The 20874-nt window shown below is 42.5% G+C and overlaps 2 protein-coding genes and 1 long non-coding RNA gene across 21 annotated transcripts in view; 2 read left to right on the top strand and 1 right to left on the bottom strand.

Moving 5' to 3' along the window:
- Window positions 1-1825, bottom strand: part of GOLGA4 (golgin A4) — a 48458-nt gene extending 46633 nt beyond the window's left edge. For 3 of the 5 annotated variants that reach the window (XM_054059632.1, XM_054059635.1, XM_054059634.1), the window contains exon 1: window positions 1596-1825. In XM_054059632.1, the coding sequence (XP_053915607.1) occupies window positions 1596-1673 (78 nt within the window). In that variant the 5' untranslated portion in view covers window positions 1674-1825. The remainder of the gene's footprint in view (window positions 1-1595) is intronic. The other 2 variants (XM_054059636.1, XM_054059633.1) reach the window with 1 other exon arrangement.
- On the top strand, window positions 1661-10272 carry LOC128851361 (uncharacterized). Of its 2 annotated transcripts, none has more exons than XR_008448721.1 (3): window positions 1661-1789; window positions 6731-6860; window positions 7886-10272. It is a non-coding gene; the product is annotated as an uncharacterized LOC128851361 (long non-coding RNA). The 2 variants fall into 2 exon arrangements; XR_008448720.1 differs by lacking the exon at window positions 1661-1789 and adding an exon at window positions 4897-5891.
- A 9186-nt stretch (window positions 10273-19458) lies between these two features.
- Window positions 19459-20874, top strand: part of LRRFIP2 (LRR binding FLII interacting protein 2) — a 58162-nt gene continuing 56746 nt past the window's right edge. For 13 of the 14 annotated variants that reach the window (XM_054059641.1, XM_054059637.1, XM_054059652.1 and 10 more), the window contains exon 1: window positions 20003-20346. The gene's annotated coding sequence lies outside the window, so the exon portion shown is untranslated. Of the gene's footprint in view, window positions 19603-20002; window positions 20347-20874 lie in introns of those variants that run through there. The other variant, XM_054059640.1, reaches the window with a different exon arrangement.

Here is a 20874-nt window from a genome sequence, read left to right as displayed (position 1 = left end):
ATTTTCAGCAAGTAGCAACCCTTTAACACATGCACTGAATACCCTTAACTAAGTGGGTCACAATATTGTGTGCAAGGTATCATAATTAGTTGCTGCTTACTGAAAACAGTAGCTCTGCAGGTCAGCCTCTTTACACTGTACTGAAAGTTCACCAGTTCAGGACAGCACTCTAAACTGCCACTGACAAATATTTACTTAACTTCACTAAACAGAGAAGATCCAGAGTTAAGAACTATGAAAGGGCTTAAAGTAAAACCCAGCAAGCTACACAGAGCTTTCTTTACAGTAGATCCACTTCCAAAAATACTACCCTTATTTGACAAGTGAGTGATTTAAAAAATACTACATAGCTGAACGTCAGCAGTTTTAAAACCATGCTCTACTATTGAGACGATGCAGTGTCAGATCTCCCAGTGGTTCAAATTACATTCAGATCATGCTCAGGCAAAGAATCGTCTATTTGTAAAATTAACCAAATAACTTAATAGTCATCAATACAATACAGAATTTACACCTGATTTTATTATTTCCGATTCCAAGATGCAGAAAATGCTTAACCCAGCATAAAAGCTGAAGAGATTTGGCCAGATATTACCTTTTTCAGCACTGAGTTTGCCAATAGAAAGTTAGCTCCTCAAAGTCTTTGGAACTAAACTTCAACTGGTAGAAGGGTTTTTTTTCTACTTCGACACATGCATGAAAATATCACAAAAGTCAAACAGTGGCATAATCTCCCCAGCAATGTAGTGGAGTCTTCTACGCTGGACACTTTTAAGGCTCAGCTTGACAGGGTTTTGGACCATCTAATTTAAACTACAGATCCCCTAAAAAGTTTGGACCAGATGATCCTTGAGGTCCCTTCCAGCCTGGCATTCTATGAGTCTATGATTTCTCTTGGCTACTGTCACTTTCAAAGATACTCTACACCCATGTCATACCTTAAGGTGTGTTATTATCAGTTAAATAAGGTAGTTTCTCGAATAATTTTGTGAAACTACACAAAAACAGCCAATTAAAAACCCCAAACCGTTGCTCTGAGCTGTATCCTATAGTCACAGTTCTTCCACAGTTACAAAAAGCAAGAAAAAGGTTAAAGCCATCTAGATGACAGAGACAGAGGCAACTTATAAAAAATGATCCAGCAGTCCGATTCAGTGGGAGGTGTCCCTGCGCATGGCAGGGAGTAGGAACTGGAGGATTGTGGAGGTCCCTTCGAACCCAACCCATTCTCTGGGAACGGGCAGAAGGAGCGCTGCGGCGGGGCAGAGCAGCGCCCATCCCAGCGCTGTCCTGCGGCTGCCGCTCTCCTTCGCTGGGCCGGGGAGAGCTGGCTTTAGAGCCACAGGCTCTGGAGAGCGGCCAGAAGGCAGAACAGTCTGGGAATGCCCGGGACAGACTTCCAGAAAGGCTCCGTAGCAGCAAAGTCGCGCGGTTCCAGCGGTACCGCCCAGCACTGGCAGCGAGCCGGGGCGCCTCCCGCCCCGCGGCCCCTCCGCGCAGGACCGTCAACCCGCGGCCCCTCAGCTGAACGGCCAACCCAGCCCGGCAGACACCGTCCGCCCCGCCCCGTGTCCCTTCCCCAGCGCCTACAGCACCTGCGGGACGGCCCGCGCCCCTGCCCCGCGCGGCGACGCCTGCTCCTCGCTGATCTTCTGCTTTAGTTTCTTAAACATGGTGCCGGGAGAGAGGAGAGCGGGATGGTGGTCCCGGGCCGGCGGGGGGAGGCTGGCGGCGGTGGGACCGGGCTCGGCTCCCGCCGGCCCCACAGTTCCCCGCCGCCGCGGAGCAGGTGAGCGAGCAGCGAGCGCTGCGCCTGCGCGGCCACGTGGAACCGAGTGCCCGGTCGGTACGGGGTGCGGCGAGGCACAAAATTCCCATCGCCGTACGCGCTGCCCGCCCGGGGCTGGACACCGGGGCCGTGCCGCCTTCCTCCGTCCCTCCCGCTGTCCCTGCACCCTTCCTACTTTCCACCCGCTCCTCCCTCCCTTCATCCCGTCTATCCACTCCTCCGTCCCTCCCTCCAGCCCTCCCGTCGTCCGTCCCTGCATCCTTCCTCCCTTCACTCGTCTCTTCCTCCTTCCGTCTCTTCTTCCCTTCCTCCATCCCTTCCTCCATCCTTCCCCAAAACCTTTCTCCATTTCTCCTTTCCATCTTTCCCTTCCTCCCTCCTTCCGTCCCTGCATCCCTCATTTCCTTCTTCCATCCCTCAGTCTCTTCCTCATATTCCAGCCACTCGTGCCCCATAAGGGCTTTGGAACCCCTGGTACTCATATTCTGACTACTTGTGTCCCATAAGGGCTTTGAATCCCCAGTACTTGCAGTCTGGCCACTCATGTCCCGTAATGGCTTTGGAAACCCTGGTATGCACATCCTGGCCACTTGTGTCCTGTAAAGGCTTCAGAACTTCTGGCATTCAAATTCTGGCCACTTGTGTCCCTTAAGGGCTTTGGAACCCCTTTTGTCCGGGACGCTTTTTCCTATACCGTTTCAAGCTTACACATAGAAAAGAGAACGTAATAATCTTCAAAATGCTTATTTGACTATTATGGATTCTAGGTTTAGACTAGCTTTTTTAAGGGTGTTCCAAATCAACAGTTGTTCTCACTGGAAATCAGTTGAGCGTGCAAGTCACTGCTGCCCTCCAAGGCACGCATAGTCCTCTTCATGAGAACACAAGAATAAAGGATCACTACCAGTCTCAGTTTATCTACAGCTAAGCAGAATGCTGAAAACAAGCCTGAATGCGAGTAACAGAGGTTCCAAAGCCCTTAAGGGATGCGAGTTGCAGTCTGCTGCACCAGCTGAAGGCTCGGGCACGTTGTTATGACAGGGTTATCACAAGGTAATGACAAGATGCCTGAGTCATTGGCTTGGGAAAGTTTCTGCCTAAAAAATAAAAGTGCTTGAAACTGTCTGAAAAACCTATCTGCGATAAGGAAGCCCGGCTTTAGAGCCCCTGTGAAATGAGATTGGTGGGTGTGCGTGTGTGCATTCAGTCGGCATAGATGCAGAGAGCTGTCGGCAGGAGCTGGCATTCAGTCTCCAACAATGGGACTATTTTGAAACTCGCTGTGCTGGCAGTGATGTTGTATCAAGGCCAGAAATACATGATACTACTGCAAGAAATGCGGAACCACGTGGTCTTCTGTACAGCACTGTGCTAAGGTGGCTGTATGCGGTAATCACAAATGTCCCGAAATGTTTTCACTGAAATACAGAGAAAAAAGCGGATATGAAATGGATTGTTTGCTGTACACTGACTGAAAAAACAAATGAGATACATCATGTACAGCAAACAAACTGTTTTAAGTTTTTCCTAATATTTTTCTATGTTAAATGTTTTAGCACCTGGGCAAGCTTAATTAAAACATATTGCGATATACAAAGCATTTACTCTACATTTCACAGAAGTCCTGGGGGAAATGTCTGGAACTATATTCTTACACACACATGGTGTCAAAATTCCTTATTTGACTGCATAGAACCTTATATAGTACCCTAAGAGAGTCAATCTTATTTCAGATTTCTTTGTGAAGTTAAAAGTAATTGGAAGTGAAGATTTGCCCCTTCTTTTTTATCTTTCTTGAGTACACCACTTAACATGGGCTAAACAAGAGAAATGTGACATTATTGTATGGTCTACAAAAGTAAAATGTATATCTGCAAACACCTCTTGGTTATGGTAGATAATTAAGAGTAAAGGTCTGTTCCAAATTAAATATATAGTGGTTATTAATGTATTTCCATGGGAAAGGAAATAGAGCATAAATATAAAAGACTTTTCATAGCAGTCCAGACTTCTCTAGTTATCAGTGATGGTGGCCCATACATCCCTGCAGTCCTATTCCTTGCTTTGTCTTAGTTCCACTGCTTGTCAGACCTTTCCCTTGGTCACTTCTGAGTGTGAGTCTGCAGAAAACTAACCTGACAAAAGAGCAAATAATTTTCTGCTGACTTAGTGTGCTGAGTCCCGAGTACAGGAGCTGCTGCAAGAGAGACACAGGCAGGCAGAAGCTTTATGTGTCAAGAGTTATTTCAGAATGCTCACGAAAATAGAGTCTTTGCTGAGTAATTTGCTTAACATTAAACTGAAGTAATCCCACTGGCTGCTACTTCAAGTTCAGCGAAGTTACTGAAAGAATTGATACTATATCAACCAGAAACTGTCTTAGTTGCTAATGATGGTTGAAGCATTCATGCATATGGTCTCCAGCCAGTCTCATCTGACTTCTAAAATGCTATCTTTAAGTTACTGCAGCTTTCTAGAAGTCACAAAAAAAGCCATGAGCATGAATTATGAATATGGCTTTCAGTACTCTTTTCTACAACTCAAATTACTTTGTGAAAAAAAATGCATGAATTTGCTAGCAGCTAGTTCTTTCAATCAAGTCATCCATCACAAACATGAAAAGACATAAAAGAAAGCAACATATGTAGCATATCTGATATCTTTTTAATGTTGGTTAACATTTTGTTTGAAAAGGAGGTTTGCCATGTTTGAATTTTTCCTTACATCATCATCCTCATGCTGCTAAAATAATGTCTAATACAAAATATTCCTATTATTCCTATTGGATAATATTTGACATTGAGGGGATTACTTTAAAAATAAATGAACATGAACTAGTAACAGGGTAAACAAACTTAGGCAGAAGGGAGCACTAATCATTTAACAGGAGTTACCGCCCAGAGCTTACATATGTTTGACTGTTCTTTGCAGACAGTTTATGAAATGTTGCATTCAGTAATAATTGCAGTTTTTACTTCTACTCATAAAATTCAAAATACTAATATTGATGTTAGAGCAGTCAGAGTGGACCATATATAGATGCACAAGTAATCAGTTTCAGTTAGGAAGTATTTTGATCTTTACTTCAGCGCAAAGGTTACAAATGACAGCACGTTATTTGATAGTGCAGTGAAAACTGACAACTCATTGTACGTTCAGCCTACAGCATGAGGAGAAATAGCTGGGCAAAGTAAATCCTTTACAGAGCTGTGATTAGAACCCTAAAAGCTTTAATATTAATGAAATATATAATCAGAGCAGTGTCTAGCCTGATTTGATTGCCATTTTTTTGCATCAAAATGTTGTGATTTACAACCACCACCAGATGACACTGTTCTAGAAGACTATAACTAAGCCTCTACAGAGTCATTGTCAGTATTATAAATGTAAAACCATACCTACAGTGGAATTAAGACAAACAAAAGTTTCTACATTAGCTGTATATCCTTCCGTGTACAAAGTATGGGCTGCTCTAAGTAACTTGCTGGACATCCAATATTAAATTTCTTTACCACGTGGCCGACTTCATGGTTGCTTGGCAAACAGTCTATTTGCTGTTTATTTGTGTATTCGTATATTCACCTGTGATGCCCAGATATTGGCCTGATCTCAGCAAGGCAAAACTGAGCAAAAAGGTTCATTAATAGCCATTTGAACAAAGACAGTAGTGACTTGAGGGAAAAGTCAGATCCGTGAGTGTGTTCAAAATGCACAAAGCTGTGAAAAGAGCAAGGATGTTGTCTGAGAAAGAAAGCTGAAAGGTAGCCTAAAGGCTGCACATGCTCAAATTGACAAGACAAGAGGAATTAATTCACTTCAGAGTGAAGAAAAGCTGACAGGCATTGCGGCTGTGCACCTTGGGAGGGAAGGGAACCTCTGTGCTCTAGTGGGAAAGTTGTTCAGAGATCACATTTCATACCACACACCTCTCTTTCCAAGAGTACAAAGTGCAAGCTCAGGCATTTAAGACTAGAATCACTGTAGTAAACTGGCTCACTAGTTAAGACTGCAGGAGGAGAAAAATTTCATGGATTTATTCAGCTGAAAGACTGTAAGCCATCTATTTTGTGAATGGAAATATAAAACATAGAGAGATTTAAAAGTAAGTGACAGGATTTGATCCTGCAAGGTTTTTACTTTCCTAAAACAAAAATCTTCATTTTATCACTTCCTTGTTAAGTGACATTTCCTTTCTGTTTTCTCTAGAGCATCAAAACCTTTGCCCTATCTTCCATTTCACTTTAATTGTACTTTAAGAGCTCTGCGTGGCACAAAAAGGGAGCCAATGATGACATTAAACAGCAGATCCTTTATATCAACAGGGGTGCTAGTCATGAGTTTGATTTTTTTAATTACTCTCACTTTAGTACTTTCATCCTTATTTCTCTAATCACAGTATTAACATCTTCCTGCCCACAAAAATCTGTATGGGAAGGAACGCTGTATCTAAAAAGAGAAAATACCTTGCTCCTCAAGGCAGAGCTTCTTTGTGGCAGGGGAATGGGTTGGTTTTGAGGAGTCCTGGCTTCCCTTCCTAGATCTCCCAGTGCCCTGGTTACCCACCTGGGGTAAGCTATTTTGTACCTTGGTGCTTCTATCAATATTTTTATAAAGAATAGTTATGCTACTCAATTTCCTGCAAATACATAGTTTTCCTCTTTGCACACCCAGCTGCTGATATAAGGGTCAAAGCAATGACTGCTTATTTAGATGCTTTTTAAGAATACTGAGATACACATTCATAAGACACAATTATCTCCGTTGGGATTTTTCTGATTCTATGGTAATATTTTCCCCTTAAGCACTGCCATTAAGAAACTGCAAATTATTTTGCTTAATCATTTCTATTCAGCGGGGCTAAGAATATATGCAAAGCTCTTGAGACATTGAGGTTATTCAGATGGGAAGAGCTAAAAATTTTAATTTGTGTGGTCTCTTTAGCTAAAGTGCATAACATCTAAAACCACATCACTGGAGATGCCACCTCCAGCAGAACTCACTGCTGCAGAAAGTCACTGAGTCATGACAGAGTCTTAAAGAAGCGTACTGAATGATATTTGCAACTATCAAGGTAAGCAAATATCTCAAGGAGAATCAGTAAGTATTTTTCCAGACTACAATACTATATAATTTGATAGGTCATGAAGGAAAACATTCACTTTCCTTCTGTGGCATCAAATTTATGAAACTGATGGATGCAGAACACTGAAATCAGTGATTAGGAGTACTTATACTACTTCCATGCTTCACAATGTCTAGAATCTACGAAACAGAATACACATTTTTGTTCAGTGATTATGCAAAGCCATTACATATAAAAGCAAGAAGACAAAAGTTTCATATAGCTAGATCTATCAACTAGTGCTTGAATTCAGGACATAGGGAGGTTATGAATGTAACAGATCTCTAAGAACACTCAACCAATTTCCAATTAGGAATTTGTCAGCATTCAGGATAGTATCCCGATACTGCTATATTCTTGAGCTTTGTCATACTCTAAATTCCTTGCCACTCTTACTTTTCAGCCGTTTTGGATGGAAGTGTTTCTCACCCTCCTCAACACATTTTTCTAGCTCCCAGAATTTACTACAAGCTCTGCCACCGAGTAGGGCGGAATATCTGGTTGAAGAGACCAAGGTCTTCAGGCCCAAAATTTCTTTTATGTCTGACCTACTTCTCAATGACAGGCCCATAGGGCACTGCCACATAAAGAAGAGTAACTTACCTTTCAGTTGAAAATTCAGTTGAATACTTAATCACCTCTGCTGAACAATTACGGGAGCAGAGTTATTCAGTATTAATTTGCATACATGATAGATGGCTTTTTTGATGTGCTTTAGAAACAAATGCATGGTAGGTCTGATGGTATGTCCATAAAGTGTGAGAAAAGTGAGTCTGGAAAACTCAAGATACTGCACAGCAGCTTAGTGGTGGACATGGGATTGAAACACGGACCATTTGATACTGTTCCCAGATTTATAATTCAAAATATTTTTAATCCTGTGATCTAGAAGACTTCCTTACTTAACTGCCTACACACATAATAAAAAGAGATGCATCCCTTGTTGTTTTCTTATCCTATTTCACCATCTCTAGGAACAAACCTGTATGTAAGGATGACGTGCTGATGTGCTTCGTTTTTACTGTCCTGCTTGTCTGCCAAGAAATACTGCCAATGGAGAATCTTGAGATGTGAAGAACTTTGACTTGAGAAAACTGTATTTAAAAGGAAGCAGTTACCAAACTGGTCAGAATGGTCTAACAATGTGATTTTGCACTATTTCAAATTAAACTCAAATTCTAATCATAGAATTGTTCTCTCTCAGACTTTGCTCACTTTGTCACTTTGATTTGTCACTCTTCTCTCACACACATATAGTATTTCCCTGCTTATTTCAAAAAGGACAGAGACATTGGTTTTGGCTTAACAAATACCAGGTACACGTCACAGTGTAGTTATGTTAAATTTTTAGTATAAAATATACCCTATTGATTTACGTACATAAAATATTCCTTATTGAGTTTGTAATATCAAATATTACTTATTGAATTTTTAATATAAACTATTCCTTATTGATGTATCTATTAAAATGGATCACTTGCTTTCTAAATGGCACAATACCAGTTTTCCAACTATCCAAAATAGACTCTGATGCCTGTAACTGAAGTATTACAATGTTACATTTACAGAGGGAGAAAAATGCTTCAAAAAAACACTATCACCACAAAACAGTGACAAATCTTCACACAATCACTTCCCTGAGGCTCTGAAAGGGGATGGGGTGTTAACCTAAGAGTTCCAATTATACAGTTCAATTCATATTAAATGCAATATGAACTCAAACTATTATATCAAGAAATAATAAGCTGACCTCAACTTGTCTGCCAGCCCCTGAAACTTCATTTGGAATAACACCCTTAGAAGATAAGACAAAAGACATGCTGAGTTGATGAGGGCTGCTTCAGCATTAAACTTACTCAGTGTCTTTGTGTCAGAGGTCATAATCTGAAATTTCAGTTCTAGAAAGACACTAGCAATTTTACAGGTTTGTTTGGTAGTACAACATAAAGCAAACTAGCCTTACATAAAAAGAGCAAGACAACTGTGTCATGTATTACTCTTTCTGGCTAAATAAAAGGATTTGGGGCAATTTGATTATTATTTCCAATGCTGCCAGGTCCTTCTTATGAAAACAGGAGCCACACTGTGAGGTTCTTATTCTGATTTAGCAGCAATTTGCATGCAAATGAAGAAACTCAGAGTTATGATGTAAGTCACTCTTTATTAAAGAATTTACAGTACAACTTTTACTCTGTGAGTCTTTTATAATAAACACGTGACAATACTTATTCTCAGAAATGCTACTCTGAATTTTTTACCAGAAATGAAGGCCAGACCTTGTGCTCTGTCAGGAGGTCCTGCTGTGGATACTTGGGTCTGAACACACAGAACTCATGGAAACAGAGATGTAATTCTATCTCCTACCTGTAATGACTATAACAGAGACATGTTATTTAGTCTTTGATTTGCAAGCATAAAGTGTCATGTACCGTTCTTCTAAGGTTCTTCTACCTTATCCAGTTCATACCTGTGACCATCCAAAATAGCAAGAAATGTTATTTCTACATTATAACCTTTGTTTAACTCATTCTTCAATATAAACTGCCACAATCCAAAACATCAAGACAATCTTGCAGTTAGGAGAAGAAAAAAGAAAAAGCCCTTTATGGGCAGAAAAAGAGTTGCAAACAGTTAACATTTCATAATTATACTATAAATATATACATAAATACTTAGAAGGAAGGCATAATTTCCTTTTGGCTCTGTTCAGATACTGTAAGAAAGATAACTCTTACTTGCTGTCATAATGCATTAACCACAATCATGCTATTATATAATTCTTGTTCAAAGTGTGTTATAACAGTTTGCACTGAAAATGTTTCATGCAATCTTTTCTCCTCTTCCTCCGTGTACTAAAAAGGGCTTTCTTTAAGTGAATCCAATTAAACACAATATGAAGGTTCAGACATTTGTTAATTTTATTATTCAAAATATTTTTTCCAGATATTTAATTCTTCGTAGCCTAATGTTCCAAACTTTTGCTAGTCCATTAGCAACAATACTAAGCAAGTAACATAATGCAGGTAAGATCAAATTTTGCTCTTGCCAGCCTTTGTTACAACATTTTAATTTCTTATAGCTATGAGCAATGTCAGAAAGTGTCATTGGGTAATATATTTCCCACAAGCCATGGGGGAATTGGGGTCTTCTGGTGTAGTTCATTTAGCACGTGCTCAAAGAAAAGCCACTCAGGATGGACAGGTATAGGGAGGTAACTGTGGACTGTTAAGAAGTAATAAACCACTGTGAGGGAGGCCACTTCAGCTTCTACGGTGACAGTAATCTAGAGTACACAATGCATACTTATAAAATATTCTCTTGTTGCCATCAGTTTACAGGATGGCAGGAAATTATCGAGCCAGGAAATTATTGAGCAGGTTTGCAAGTGATTTCTCTTACCTAAGCAGCTTGGGATACTTCAGAATCAAGGTGGGACTTCTCTGGAATTCAAACAAGAAATTGGTGCTTCAGAAGACTTCATATGGGTAAGCACAGCATTTGCTCAACACAAGCCTCAGAGCAAAGAGAGCAGGTATGTGCCAGACTGCAAACACAATCCAGAGCAGAGAGGTAGATACACTAACAGTTTTCAAATCACACTTTGTTCAAAAGCGAAAACAAAAAATCTGGATTTTAAGCTCAAAGATCTATACTTTTTGCAGTTTTGTGGGGTTTTTAGCACTGATATACAATTAAATCCAGTTGCATCATTCATGCAGAGACGCCTCAAGAAGACAAAAGCAAAAAGGATAAAGTCAAAAGCTTTGTTGTATGCTGCAAAGGAAATAATTAAAGGGGAGAGAGTACCTTCATGCTTATTTGAGAAGATTACCACTGCAGACAAGAAATTTAATTCCCATGAAATAAACTTAATTAATGACAACTAGCAATTTTACCTCCAGTTAGTGAAACTAATTTCATTTTTGCTGTAGTGGAACAATTTCGTTGTTTTATTAATTTAATGTAACACTAAGACTGCTCAAAGACGAAGTCTGTTCAAAACCAGAAATACCGAAAGCATAGAAAACTGAGGTTTGTCCCCATTATTTCCAGAGAACATGATTTTTAGGAGGGGAGGGAGAAGGATGTAAATACTGAATACACTCAAAAGGCTTACTAACTGAAATGAAATGCTTCCTTTAAGCATAAGAAACATATTGAGCATATTACTTTACACAGAAAATATTCCTATTTGTTAAATCAAACCCAGGAACTGTTTGCTTTTAACATCATTTTCTAAATGCTGTTTTTTAAATACTTAAGTGTATTTTTATTTGTTGACATGTTTGGAAACAGGGGAAAGTGTAAATACTGAAAACATAAACTATTAATAGAATTAATAACATGGGATTCAAAATCAGACCTCACAGTGCAAATACAGAACAGGCAAAGGATCAGAAAATGGCATTGCTCTAAATACATACAGTATTGAGAAATGAGAGCACTGACAGTGTGTATCAGGTCTTCAGCACACCAGTGTTAATAACCTTCACATCTTTGTGATCCTGACCTTCCAAGCACTTTTATTACAGCAACCTGCAGCAAGGAGCTTACTCCCTGCCAGGGAGAGGCTGCAAACAGCAGCCACTTTCACCAGCTCATCAAGGGTAACAGCTTATATTTTTGCACCTACTCTCTCTCTCCTTACTTTTACCATTCCCCCACAAACTCCACTCTTCTCTGCTAAACCAGGGAGTTCCCAGTCCTAGGTTTCAGCCATCTGCCTGGCTTAGGGTGGTGAGCACCTGCTTCCCAGGTGGGCAGCCAGTAATGACTGCCCTGCACCTTCAGGCCCGCTGCCGGGACACCCGGCAGCCCACGTCACCTCCAACTACTGACCTTGTACAGACTTAGCACCGTGCCAGTCATGGGCTGGCGTCAGAGTGGCTGGCGGAGCCCCTGGCATTACTTTCCAGGCTGTATGCTGGACTGTAAACTCTCAGTTGTCCTTATCAAAGGAATGATTTCAGGTTAAAAGCCTCTGGATTTTTTTTTTTAATGAAAACTCTAAGCAAAACTTTCACAATTTCTTATCCTAACCTAGCACAGTCAAGGGCAGATGTAAAATAGTTTTGTTCAGTTTGCCCTTTAAATTTACATTCAGTTGCCAAAAATAGAGCCAGCAATAAATTTGTATGTAAGAAAAGCTCAGATCAATTTCAGTTTATCTATATATCTTCCTTACAACTTTTTTCTTGATCCAAATAATTTCTGGCTTAACATTTTACAAAGCATCTCTTAGTAGCCCTTCCGGATGCCCTTCCTTTAAATCTGACAAAGATGAACAGGTCAAACTCTTCAGACAGCTAATTTGAAATAAGATAGTTTTTATTGCTTTTCCTCATCCAGCATGAAAGTTTCAAATTCTTTTCCTGTACGTTTGTTTGGTTTTTTTTTTTTTTGGGGTGGGGGTGGGGGGAGGAAGCGTTGTGGTTTATTCTTTTTCTGGTGCGTGAGGAAAAGTTCTTCATGTTTTGACAGTAACAATATATTACAGTTAGCGAGCCACTTTTAGCCCAGGAATTACTTCTATGCTTATCAACGACAATTAACAAGGAACACGACAACTATAACATAGTTTCAAGCAACTAAATTGTACTCGTATCAACCTATATTTTTATGTTTAGATAGAAGTTGTAAAAGCAATCCAGCCAAATATCCTCTCCATAACATACAAAAGCAGATAAATGCACATGCACAACTGGTCCTTCTAAGAAATGACCGCGACTGTCTTGCTTACTGGGAATTGAGAACTGTCGTATTTCCCTCAAGAAACGGGAAAAGCTTGAAAACTCAGCATACATCTTAGTTATGCTGGTCTGGTGACTATTTAAATTTCTTCTCAAAGGTCTTGGAAGTAAAGTAGACATGGAAAGTTACGAGAATACTGTGACATCTTTGGCAAAGAAGTATCCTAACAGCATGAAATAGTTATTTAAATAATTGCTCTCATTACATACTGCAACCTGTCTGAGATTCCATTTAGCCTAATTTTAAGATCTAATTCATTAGTACACGGTGTTCTGGTTTATACACATTGCATGTATGTGTATTTTAAATGTATAAACAAAAGTTACAATTTCTGCTGGTGATTTCAAGGGTGCTTAAATTGTTGGATTAACCCATTCCATTTTCATTAATAAATTCTAAAAGTGCTTGTTTTCAGTCTTAAGTAATTAAAGAATCTGATGCCTATAACAAAGTAGAAAAAATAAGTTGTTGCGTAAAGGCTTAAGGTGTGGTTCAAAGCATAGCTTTTTCTCTTAAAAATTACTGTAAAAAACAGTATGAAAAAAGAAATTCAATGCCTTAGTTGTGACTCCATATAGCTTTTTGTAGTCATGTGTAGAGGTTGGTAGTTTGGGAGGAATTTGGGGGCTTTTTCCCTCCTGCAAAAAATTGCCAGGCCCACAAACCCAACGCTGGCTCCCTGTAGTCACCCAGAGCTATTTATTGCTCATGTCTCACTTCCTGTAACAGAAGCTCTCCCTGCCAAACAGTCTCATCATTACAGTTGTGCAATCCCATTTTTCAAAAGTGATGCCTTTGGTGACACCTGTGCAAGCTGAGCCGAGGTTGCATAAGTCATCAACTCGCTCTCTTAACTGGATGCTAATATACAAGTCTGCACAAGAAACTATAATGCAGTTCATATGTGCTCTCTCTCTTTTTCCCCAGAGCTTGTCAGAATAGTGAATAAGTGTACAAAATATTCAGGCATGAATCATCACAAACATTACGGGATCTCCTTTCGAATGCTACAGAAACATTAAGCAAGACTGTCATGTCACTCTTCAGAAATATATCATGTCTGGAAGGAGAATTGCCCACTATATATTTGGAGTGACATCTGCTTGCTTTTATACTGCTTTTGCATTCACTCAGCCTAGAAACAGTAGAAGACAGATTTTTTTTTTTTCTCTTGCATTATCTATAGCTTTGTTTACTCTGTTTCAATCAGCTTGACTTTTTTTTTGCTGGTATAATTCAAGAAATCTGAGAGTTGCACAGGTATCATGCATAGGTGTAATTTAGGATGTCCCTTAACCACTATATTTGCATGATCACCTTAAAAAGCCCTGAAAAGGCAAACCAAAACCTTAGAAAGTGCAAATAATCTTTTCTTTTTCATGTATCAAATACAGAATTCTACAATGTCAAAGTTTGTTTTAGATCAGAATGGCACATTGCATACAGAAACATACAAACTTCTTTATTACTCCTTTTAGGTCATAAGAGTATCAGCTGCCATAATCTTCAGAAGATCCAACATGAAGTACATATGGAGATCGATATGCTACAAAATCTAGGTAGCATAGGTCAAGGTCTAAAATGCAATGTATGTTTAAAGGAATACTATCAATTTAATTCAGTTTAATTCATTTGTTTAAATATTTTCTAATTATATATACCCTCTGCAGTTTGGCCAGTTCTAGTGTTACAACTGCACATGTGGAGTCTTCTAGTAGCTTTGCTCTAGCTTAATTAAAGAGACACCTATTGTCATAAGAAAGACTGAAGAAGGATATGCTATAGTACAACCCTGTTCAAAGTAAATGATTATATTAAAGACAAATGTCAACACACAAGTAAGGCATGGTTTAAACTATATTTAATCTAAATGAATTAAGTATTATGAAGAAAAAATAAAAAAATATAATGGGCATCAGAAAAGTGACTAAGAAAAACATATGACTACATACTAAAAGATCAACATTTAGTCACTTATGCTTAACATAGATGCTGCTTGTTATTTTCACAAACTCGACACAACTGTGGACGAGTGATGTGTTTTCCTCTATGTGGCTTGTGTATCATCAATAAAATCAACTCACATTTACACAATTTCTTTTGGGGGATATGTAACACACAAATAAGAGACCATGACTCCAGACTGAGTAATCAAGAATAATATTTATCATACGAAATGGTCAGTATTTATATATATCTCGAGAAGAACATAAACACACTTAGAAGTATGTCTTATCTGGTCTGTAAGGAGGACAATACTTGGATATCTCGTTGGTTTTACACTGGAATAGTAATGAAAAGCTCTATGCAAAAATTAAATACACTGCTACCTATAACAGAAAAACTTCAAATTGTAAAGTTTAAAATTCTTTTTTTTTCAGAATACAGCTTCACTTTCCTAAAAATAAAAAAAAGGTTTCTCACAAACTCTCAGTCCTCTCAGTTAACAAATCTTGTTAAGATATTTCATAATTTATCTACACCTAAATGCAATTGATCAAAATAATGTTAGCATCTTTCCCTTATTTCTTATTTAACAAGCTGATCTTTGGACACTGTTCAGGGCACTCTAGTGCTTAAAATTTTATTGTACAGAAGTGGATGCTAATCCATAGCAATTAAAAAAATCTTCCTATAAACACATGCAAATCACAAACTACAATATTCTAGCGATTACCTTATTTCTAAAAACGGGGGGGGGGGGGGGGGGGGGCAAAAAAGTGCCAAATGAATTGTTGAATGATACTACCTGAAGCGAGGAGATGGAAACTACTGGAAAGGAAGGGGACAAAATGGGAAGCAGAGAAATAAGTGGATAGAGTTAGTGAGAACTTCTTAATATGCTACATTAAACCAATCAGCCTCCATCAGTTAACCAATCTACCAGTTAAACTAATAGCTAGAAGTTCTTTCCATAATGGGGGGAGGTGGAGGGAGGAGAGAGATACAGAGAGAAGAATAGGGAAGACTCAGAAGAGAAAATACATGGAATGACACCACAGATTATGTTAGACTCTAATCCTACATGTGTGCCATCACTACTACATTCTTAACCAGAAGGTGCAATAATCATGAAACAAAAGCTTCATGGGAAGATTTGAAATGCTAAAGAGAGGGATAAAACCAGAAGATATTCAAAACTGCGCAAATAGCAAGTATTACACAGGAAAACACCTTTTTCTGTAACCTGTTTCTCATCAAAGTTGTTTCAGTGAGAAAATTTCTTTAAAACTTTATGCAAATAATGCAGGAAATCGACATTGTTGGAAATGCTCCCTATAACTGACTTAGAGAGTCATCCTACATATACTTTCCTAGGTGATCATCACTCTAAAAAGAACCAAGACTTCACCCATGGAGTGCCCCAACTGAGCAAAGCAGCTTCAGAGAGGGATTTGCAGAGAAAACCAGCAGGTTCAGCTTTTTTATGATAGGAATTTATACTACGATAGAACAAGACATCAGTGAAATGAAAAAACATTCAAAGGCAGATCCACTGATACTTCATTCACTTCTTTATTTTAGTAGAAACTCATTAACAGAGCAGGGCTCATACTCGCTTCAGTAAGAATTTGTTCAAGAAAGATTCATAAGTTTATATTTTTACACCTGCAGCCATTTCACAGCAAAATTTCAAATATAACTTTCATTTTCTGGCTCCTAATTAAAGGTTTATTAGGAAAAGGTATATAACTTGACTGTTTTAAACACTCGGTAATGAGGCTGAACTCAGAACTGCTACTGTGACGTCCTGTATCACTGCCCGTAGTAACTGCACTGCGCTCAACTTCTCAGTCAAGTAAACAACTGCTCCTTCAAGCCACAAAAAATGCATGTCTGCTTTCAAGGAGACACGCATTTTGCTGCATCATTGAAGAAAAATGTTCAGCCTATGATATCAAAAGACTAAACATATGCAAACACCAACGCTTCATCAGACAAAAATGTACAAACAACTGAAAACATTTTCCCCCTTTGTATAACAATGTATTACCAATGAATCACTCCATATAGACCTGGGAAATCCCACATTTTGGAAGATTCCAAGCACTGTCCACTCAAGAGGGAATGCAAGCTCCCACCAGCTAGACCAAACCAAAATGAAGACTGTCCATGGAACCCAGAAAATCAGCAGGCAAGTCCTTCTGCAAAGGACTCAAATAAAAATGTAGTTTTTAAGCTAGCACTTTTTTTTAGGTTTTCCTACTTAAGTTCCAAGAGAAACTTTCTACTTCATCTCCGTGTGGTGAGATCATCATCTATTACTACCAAAATTAACGTGATGTTAAAAATAAGCATGGTGAGTTTATGCAGTATGATCAAGTGAGGAAAGAGAGTGAGACAGCATAAGGTTTCTCAGACAAACAGTTATAAAACACTAATGAAAATCAAATAAATTGTGTTATGTCTACTGTAATAAATTTCATTTGTTTGCATGCCCATTTTTATTGACGTGCATCCACTTGAGCTTATTTTAGTAAGACAACGTTTGACCTCTGCCAAGGGCTCCGGTCAATGTACTTGAGTCCTACCATTAGGCTTGTCATTTTTAACTCTGCTTTTTCATTCCCATGCAATTTCTAACATATGAAATGCCAAGTCCTCCAGATGTCTGACCATCTCGACTTTCCTACAGACACCCTGCACTTATTGACAGAGGCATTGAAAAGCAAATGACTGCCGATGTGATCCTAAGTCTATTTCACAGCAGAGTCTCATCAATACTTTCACCAGCGTTAGTTGACTCTCTGTGCATAAACTAGAATATATTTGAGAGCATAGTCTTTTCTTTCCTTTCTGCATGTTATCCTTAGGGACTTTGTTGCTTGTCTATATTTAAAACTTGATAGCAATACTGAAAATGCCAGCAAATAAGACTTGTTTTGGAGTTTTAGTATGCAAGCATGCTTTATCGGACCTGGGCAACATGAGGAGTGCTCCCCATCAAACGTGTGCAGCAAGACAAGAGCTGGGGACAAAATATATATTTCCTACTTACATGCATATGTGTAAACTTTCCCATAAGTTTTATGCATATTCTAAAACCTACCAAGGTCTAGTTTTAATGTTGTTACAAAACTTTGCAATAGCTAAAACTCTTGTAATTCAGAGCTGCCTCCAGCTCTCTCCCTGATCTTGCCTTTAAGATAAGAAACTCCAAACAGAGGTGATTATAGAAAAGGAGACATCTGTTCAGCACAGATCATGCTTCACACAAGACATTGTTACCTTCAAAGAACGAACAGTGCCTGGAAAAAACACCGCTGGAAAAAAACATTCTATCAGAGAGACATTCTGTCTGACTGTCAAAGAACACAATTATTTAGATGAAAGTTAACTTTACTTTAGCTTAAATAAAAAATATTCCACTTTTTATAACAGTAATTACTTCTTGTATCAACAGTGCAGAAGTCCAGCATCCTTTGGGCCAGCACATAAGGTAAGGGCAAAGACCTGCTTGGGATTTTTACCCATAAAGCCCACCTGGCACTCATCCACACCAACCTCCTGGAGCACAGGGCGCCGCGCTGGGTGGGCACACGGCAGGGACACGCAGGAGCTCTCCCTGCGCCATGCCGTAGGGAACGCCACTTCGTAAAAACACCGTGTATCGTGCTAGGGTTGAAACTGGAAGTCACTTGGAACACATGGAGCAGAATGGATAATGCAATGTGTCGTGCTGGGGTTCAGACTGGAAATCACCTAGAACACATGGAGCAGAAGGGATAACGCAGTGTGTCGTGCTAGGGTTCAGACTGGAAATCACCTAGAACACATGGAGCAGAAGGGATAACACAGTGTGTTGTGCTAGGGTTCAGACTGGAAATCACCTAGAATACAGGGAGCAGAAGGGATAACACAGTGTGTCATGTTGGGGTTCAGACCGGAAATTGCCTAGAACACATGCAGCAGAAGGGATAACACAGTGTGTTGTGCTTGGGTTCAGACTGAAAATCACCTAGAACACACGGAGTAGAAGGGATAACGCAGTGCGTTATGCTTGGGTTCAGACTGGAAATCACCTAGAACACAGGGAGCAGAAGGGATAACACAGTGTGTCGTGCTAGAGTTCAAACTGGAAATCACTTAACACCCGGCCAGCCAAACCCAAGAAACAAACAGAAAGTTGAAGGTGGCTGACCCACCTCCCCCGCCCCAGCAGCGAGTCGCCGCTCCTCACCATGGGAAAAAAGACCCCCCCGACACCTTCGCCGCCCGGAGAGAAACGAGGGGAGAGAAGAGAACTTTTCCTCCGGCAGCGCAACTAGCTGACTGGCTGCATTGCCCTCCCCGGAGCTGAAAGGGCGCCTCAGGACACAGGCACCCACTCGGAGCGCGACCTGCGCAAAGCGGTGCGGGGCGCAACGCAGCGCCGGCTCGGACCCCACCAGCCCAGCGGAGCAAAGCGCCGGCTCGGACCCCGCTAGAAAGGCGGAGCGAGACGCCAAGCGGAGCAGGGTCCCGCTAGCGGAGCGGGGCTCAGCGCAACCCCCGGCCGAGACCTCGACAGCGGAGTGGGGCTCAGCCGCAGCGTCGGCTCGGACCCCGCCAGGGAGAGGAACGGGCCGCGGTGCGGTGCAACGCCGGGACTCCCGCAAGGGGAGCGGAGCTCAGCGCGCTGCAGCGCCGGGACCCCGCCAAGGGAACAGAGCACGGTGCGGTGCAATACCAGGACCCCACCAGCGCGGTGCGGTACAACGCCGGGACCCCGTAAAGGGAGCGGAGCTCAGCGCGCTGCAGTGCAACGCCGCGACCCCACCAAAGGAGCGGAGCTCGGTGCGGGGCGGTGCAATACCAGAACCCCGCCAGCGCGGTGCGGTGCAACGTCAGGACCCCGTAAAGGGAGTTGAGCTTACCGCGGTGCGGTGCAACGCCAGGACCCCGCCAACACGCTGCGGTGCAACGCCGGGATCCCGCAAGGGGAACGGAGCTCAGCACGGTACGGTACAACGCCGGCTCAGACCGTGCCAGCGCGGTGCGGTGCAGCGCCAGGACCCCATAAAGGGAGTTGAGCTCTGCGCACTACTGTGCGGTGCAACGCCGGGACCCCGCCAGGGGAGCGGAGCTAGGTGCGGTGCAAAGCCGAGACCCCACAAGGGGACTTGAGCTCAGCACGCTGCAATGCAACGCTAGGACCCCGCAAAGGGAATTGAGTTCAGCGCGCTGCGATGCAACGCCCGGACCCCGCAAGGGCAGCGGAGCTTAGCGCGCTGCAGCTCAACCCCAGCTCGGACCCCGCCAGCGCGGTACGGAACAGCCCCTCCGCGGGCTCGCGCCCCGCCCGCTCCGCGCCTGCGCGCCCCGCCCCCTCTCCCGCCCCCCGGCGCTGCGTGCGCGTGCGCAGAGCGCGCTGCCGGCCTGCGTGCGGGACTGCGGCTGCGGCGGGAGGGTGCGAGCCGGCCGCCCGCGCTTCCCTCAGGGTGGGCTGGAAGCAGCCGCTGATCCCAGCATTGAAGGGGAGGAGAAGGGCGGCCGGGAGCCGCGCGGCTCCGGTTCCCGGTGCGGGAGGGAGGGGGTGAAGCGGGGCAGTGGCTGCCGCGCCCAGCCGCGCTCGCTCCGCGGGGCTCCGGGCGTGGGAACGAGCGAGGAGTGGCGGCCCGAGGCGGGTCTGGGACGTGCGAGTCCCTGGCGGCCCTGGAAAAGGGGGAGCGGAGCCTGAACCCCCTACTCCCCGTCCCCGCAGGTGAGGCTGAGGGCGGTGCCGTGCCCGTACGAACCCGGTTCTGCGGGTTTGAGAAACGCAGCGGCTCGGCCGGGGCTCCCATCGCCGCGGGGGGAACAATAGCGGCTGCCGAAGCCGCCGGGCGGGCGAGGCCAGGCCGTTCCCGCGGGGCTCATCCCACACGCCGCGCCCCGGCCGGGGGAGCCGAGCCGGCATGGGACGGGGGGGAAACGGCGGCATGGGGGGAGAGGGATAGGGTGGAGACATAAAGAGGGACGAGGGGCAGACAGAAGGTGAGACGGGGTCTCAGGCAGGGAGAAGAAGGAGGGTGGGAGACAGAAGGAGAGGGGACAGAGAGTGGGAGACAGAAGGAGAGGGAGGGAGGGAGGAAGGGAGGGAGGGAGACAGACGGAGAGGGAAGGAGACGAGGGGAGGGAGGGAGGGAGAGATAGAAGGCGAGTCCCTCAAAGGGCACTGCTGCAGCGTCCCTGGTTCCCTCGGGCCACAGGGCGTGCCCCCGCTGTGGGGTTCCCTCTGGCTTTCTGGGGC

Source organism: Cuculus canorus, chromosome 2, assembly GCF_017976375.1.
Source record: "Cuculus canorus isolate bCucCan1 chromosome 2, bCucCan1.pri, whole genome shotgun sequence".
NCBI lineage: Eukaryota > Metazoa > Chordata > Aves > Cuculiformes > Cuculidae > Cuculus > Cuculus canorus.
Note: the sequence above shows the minus strand (reverse complement) of the source record. Positions and strands in the feature narration are given on the sequence as shown.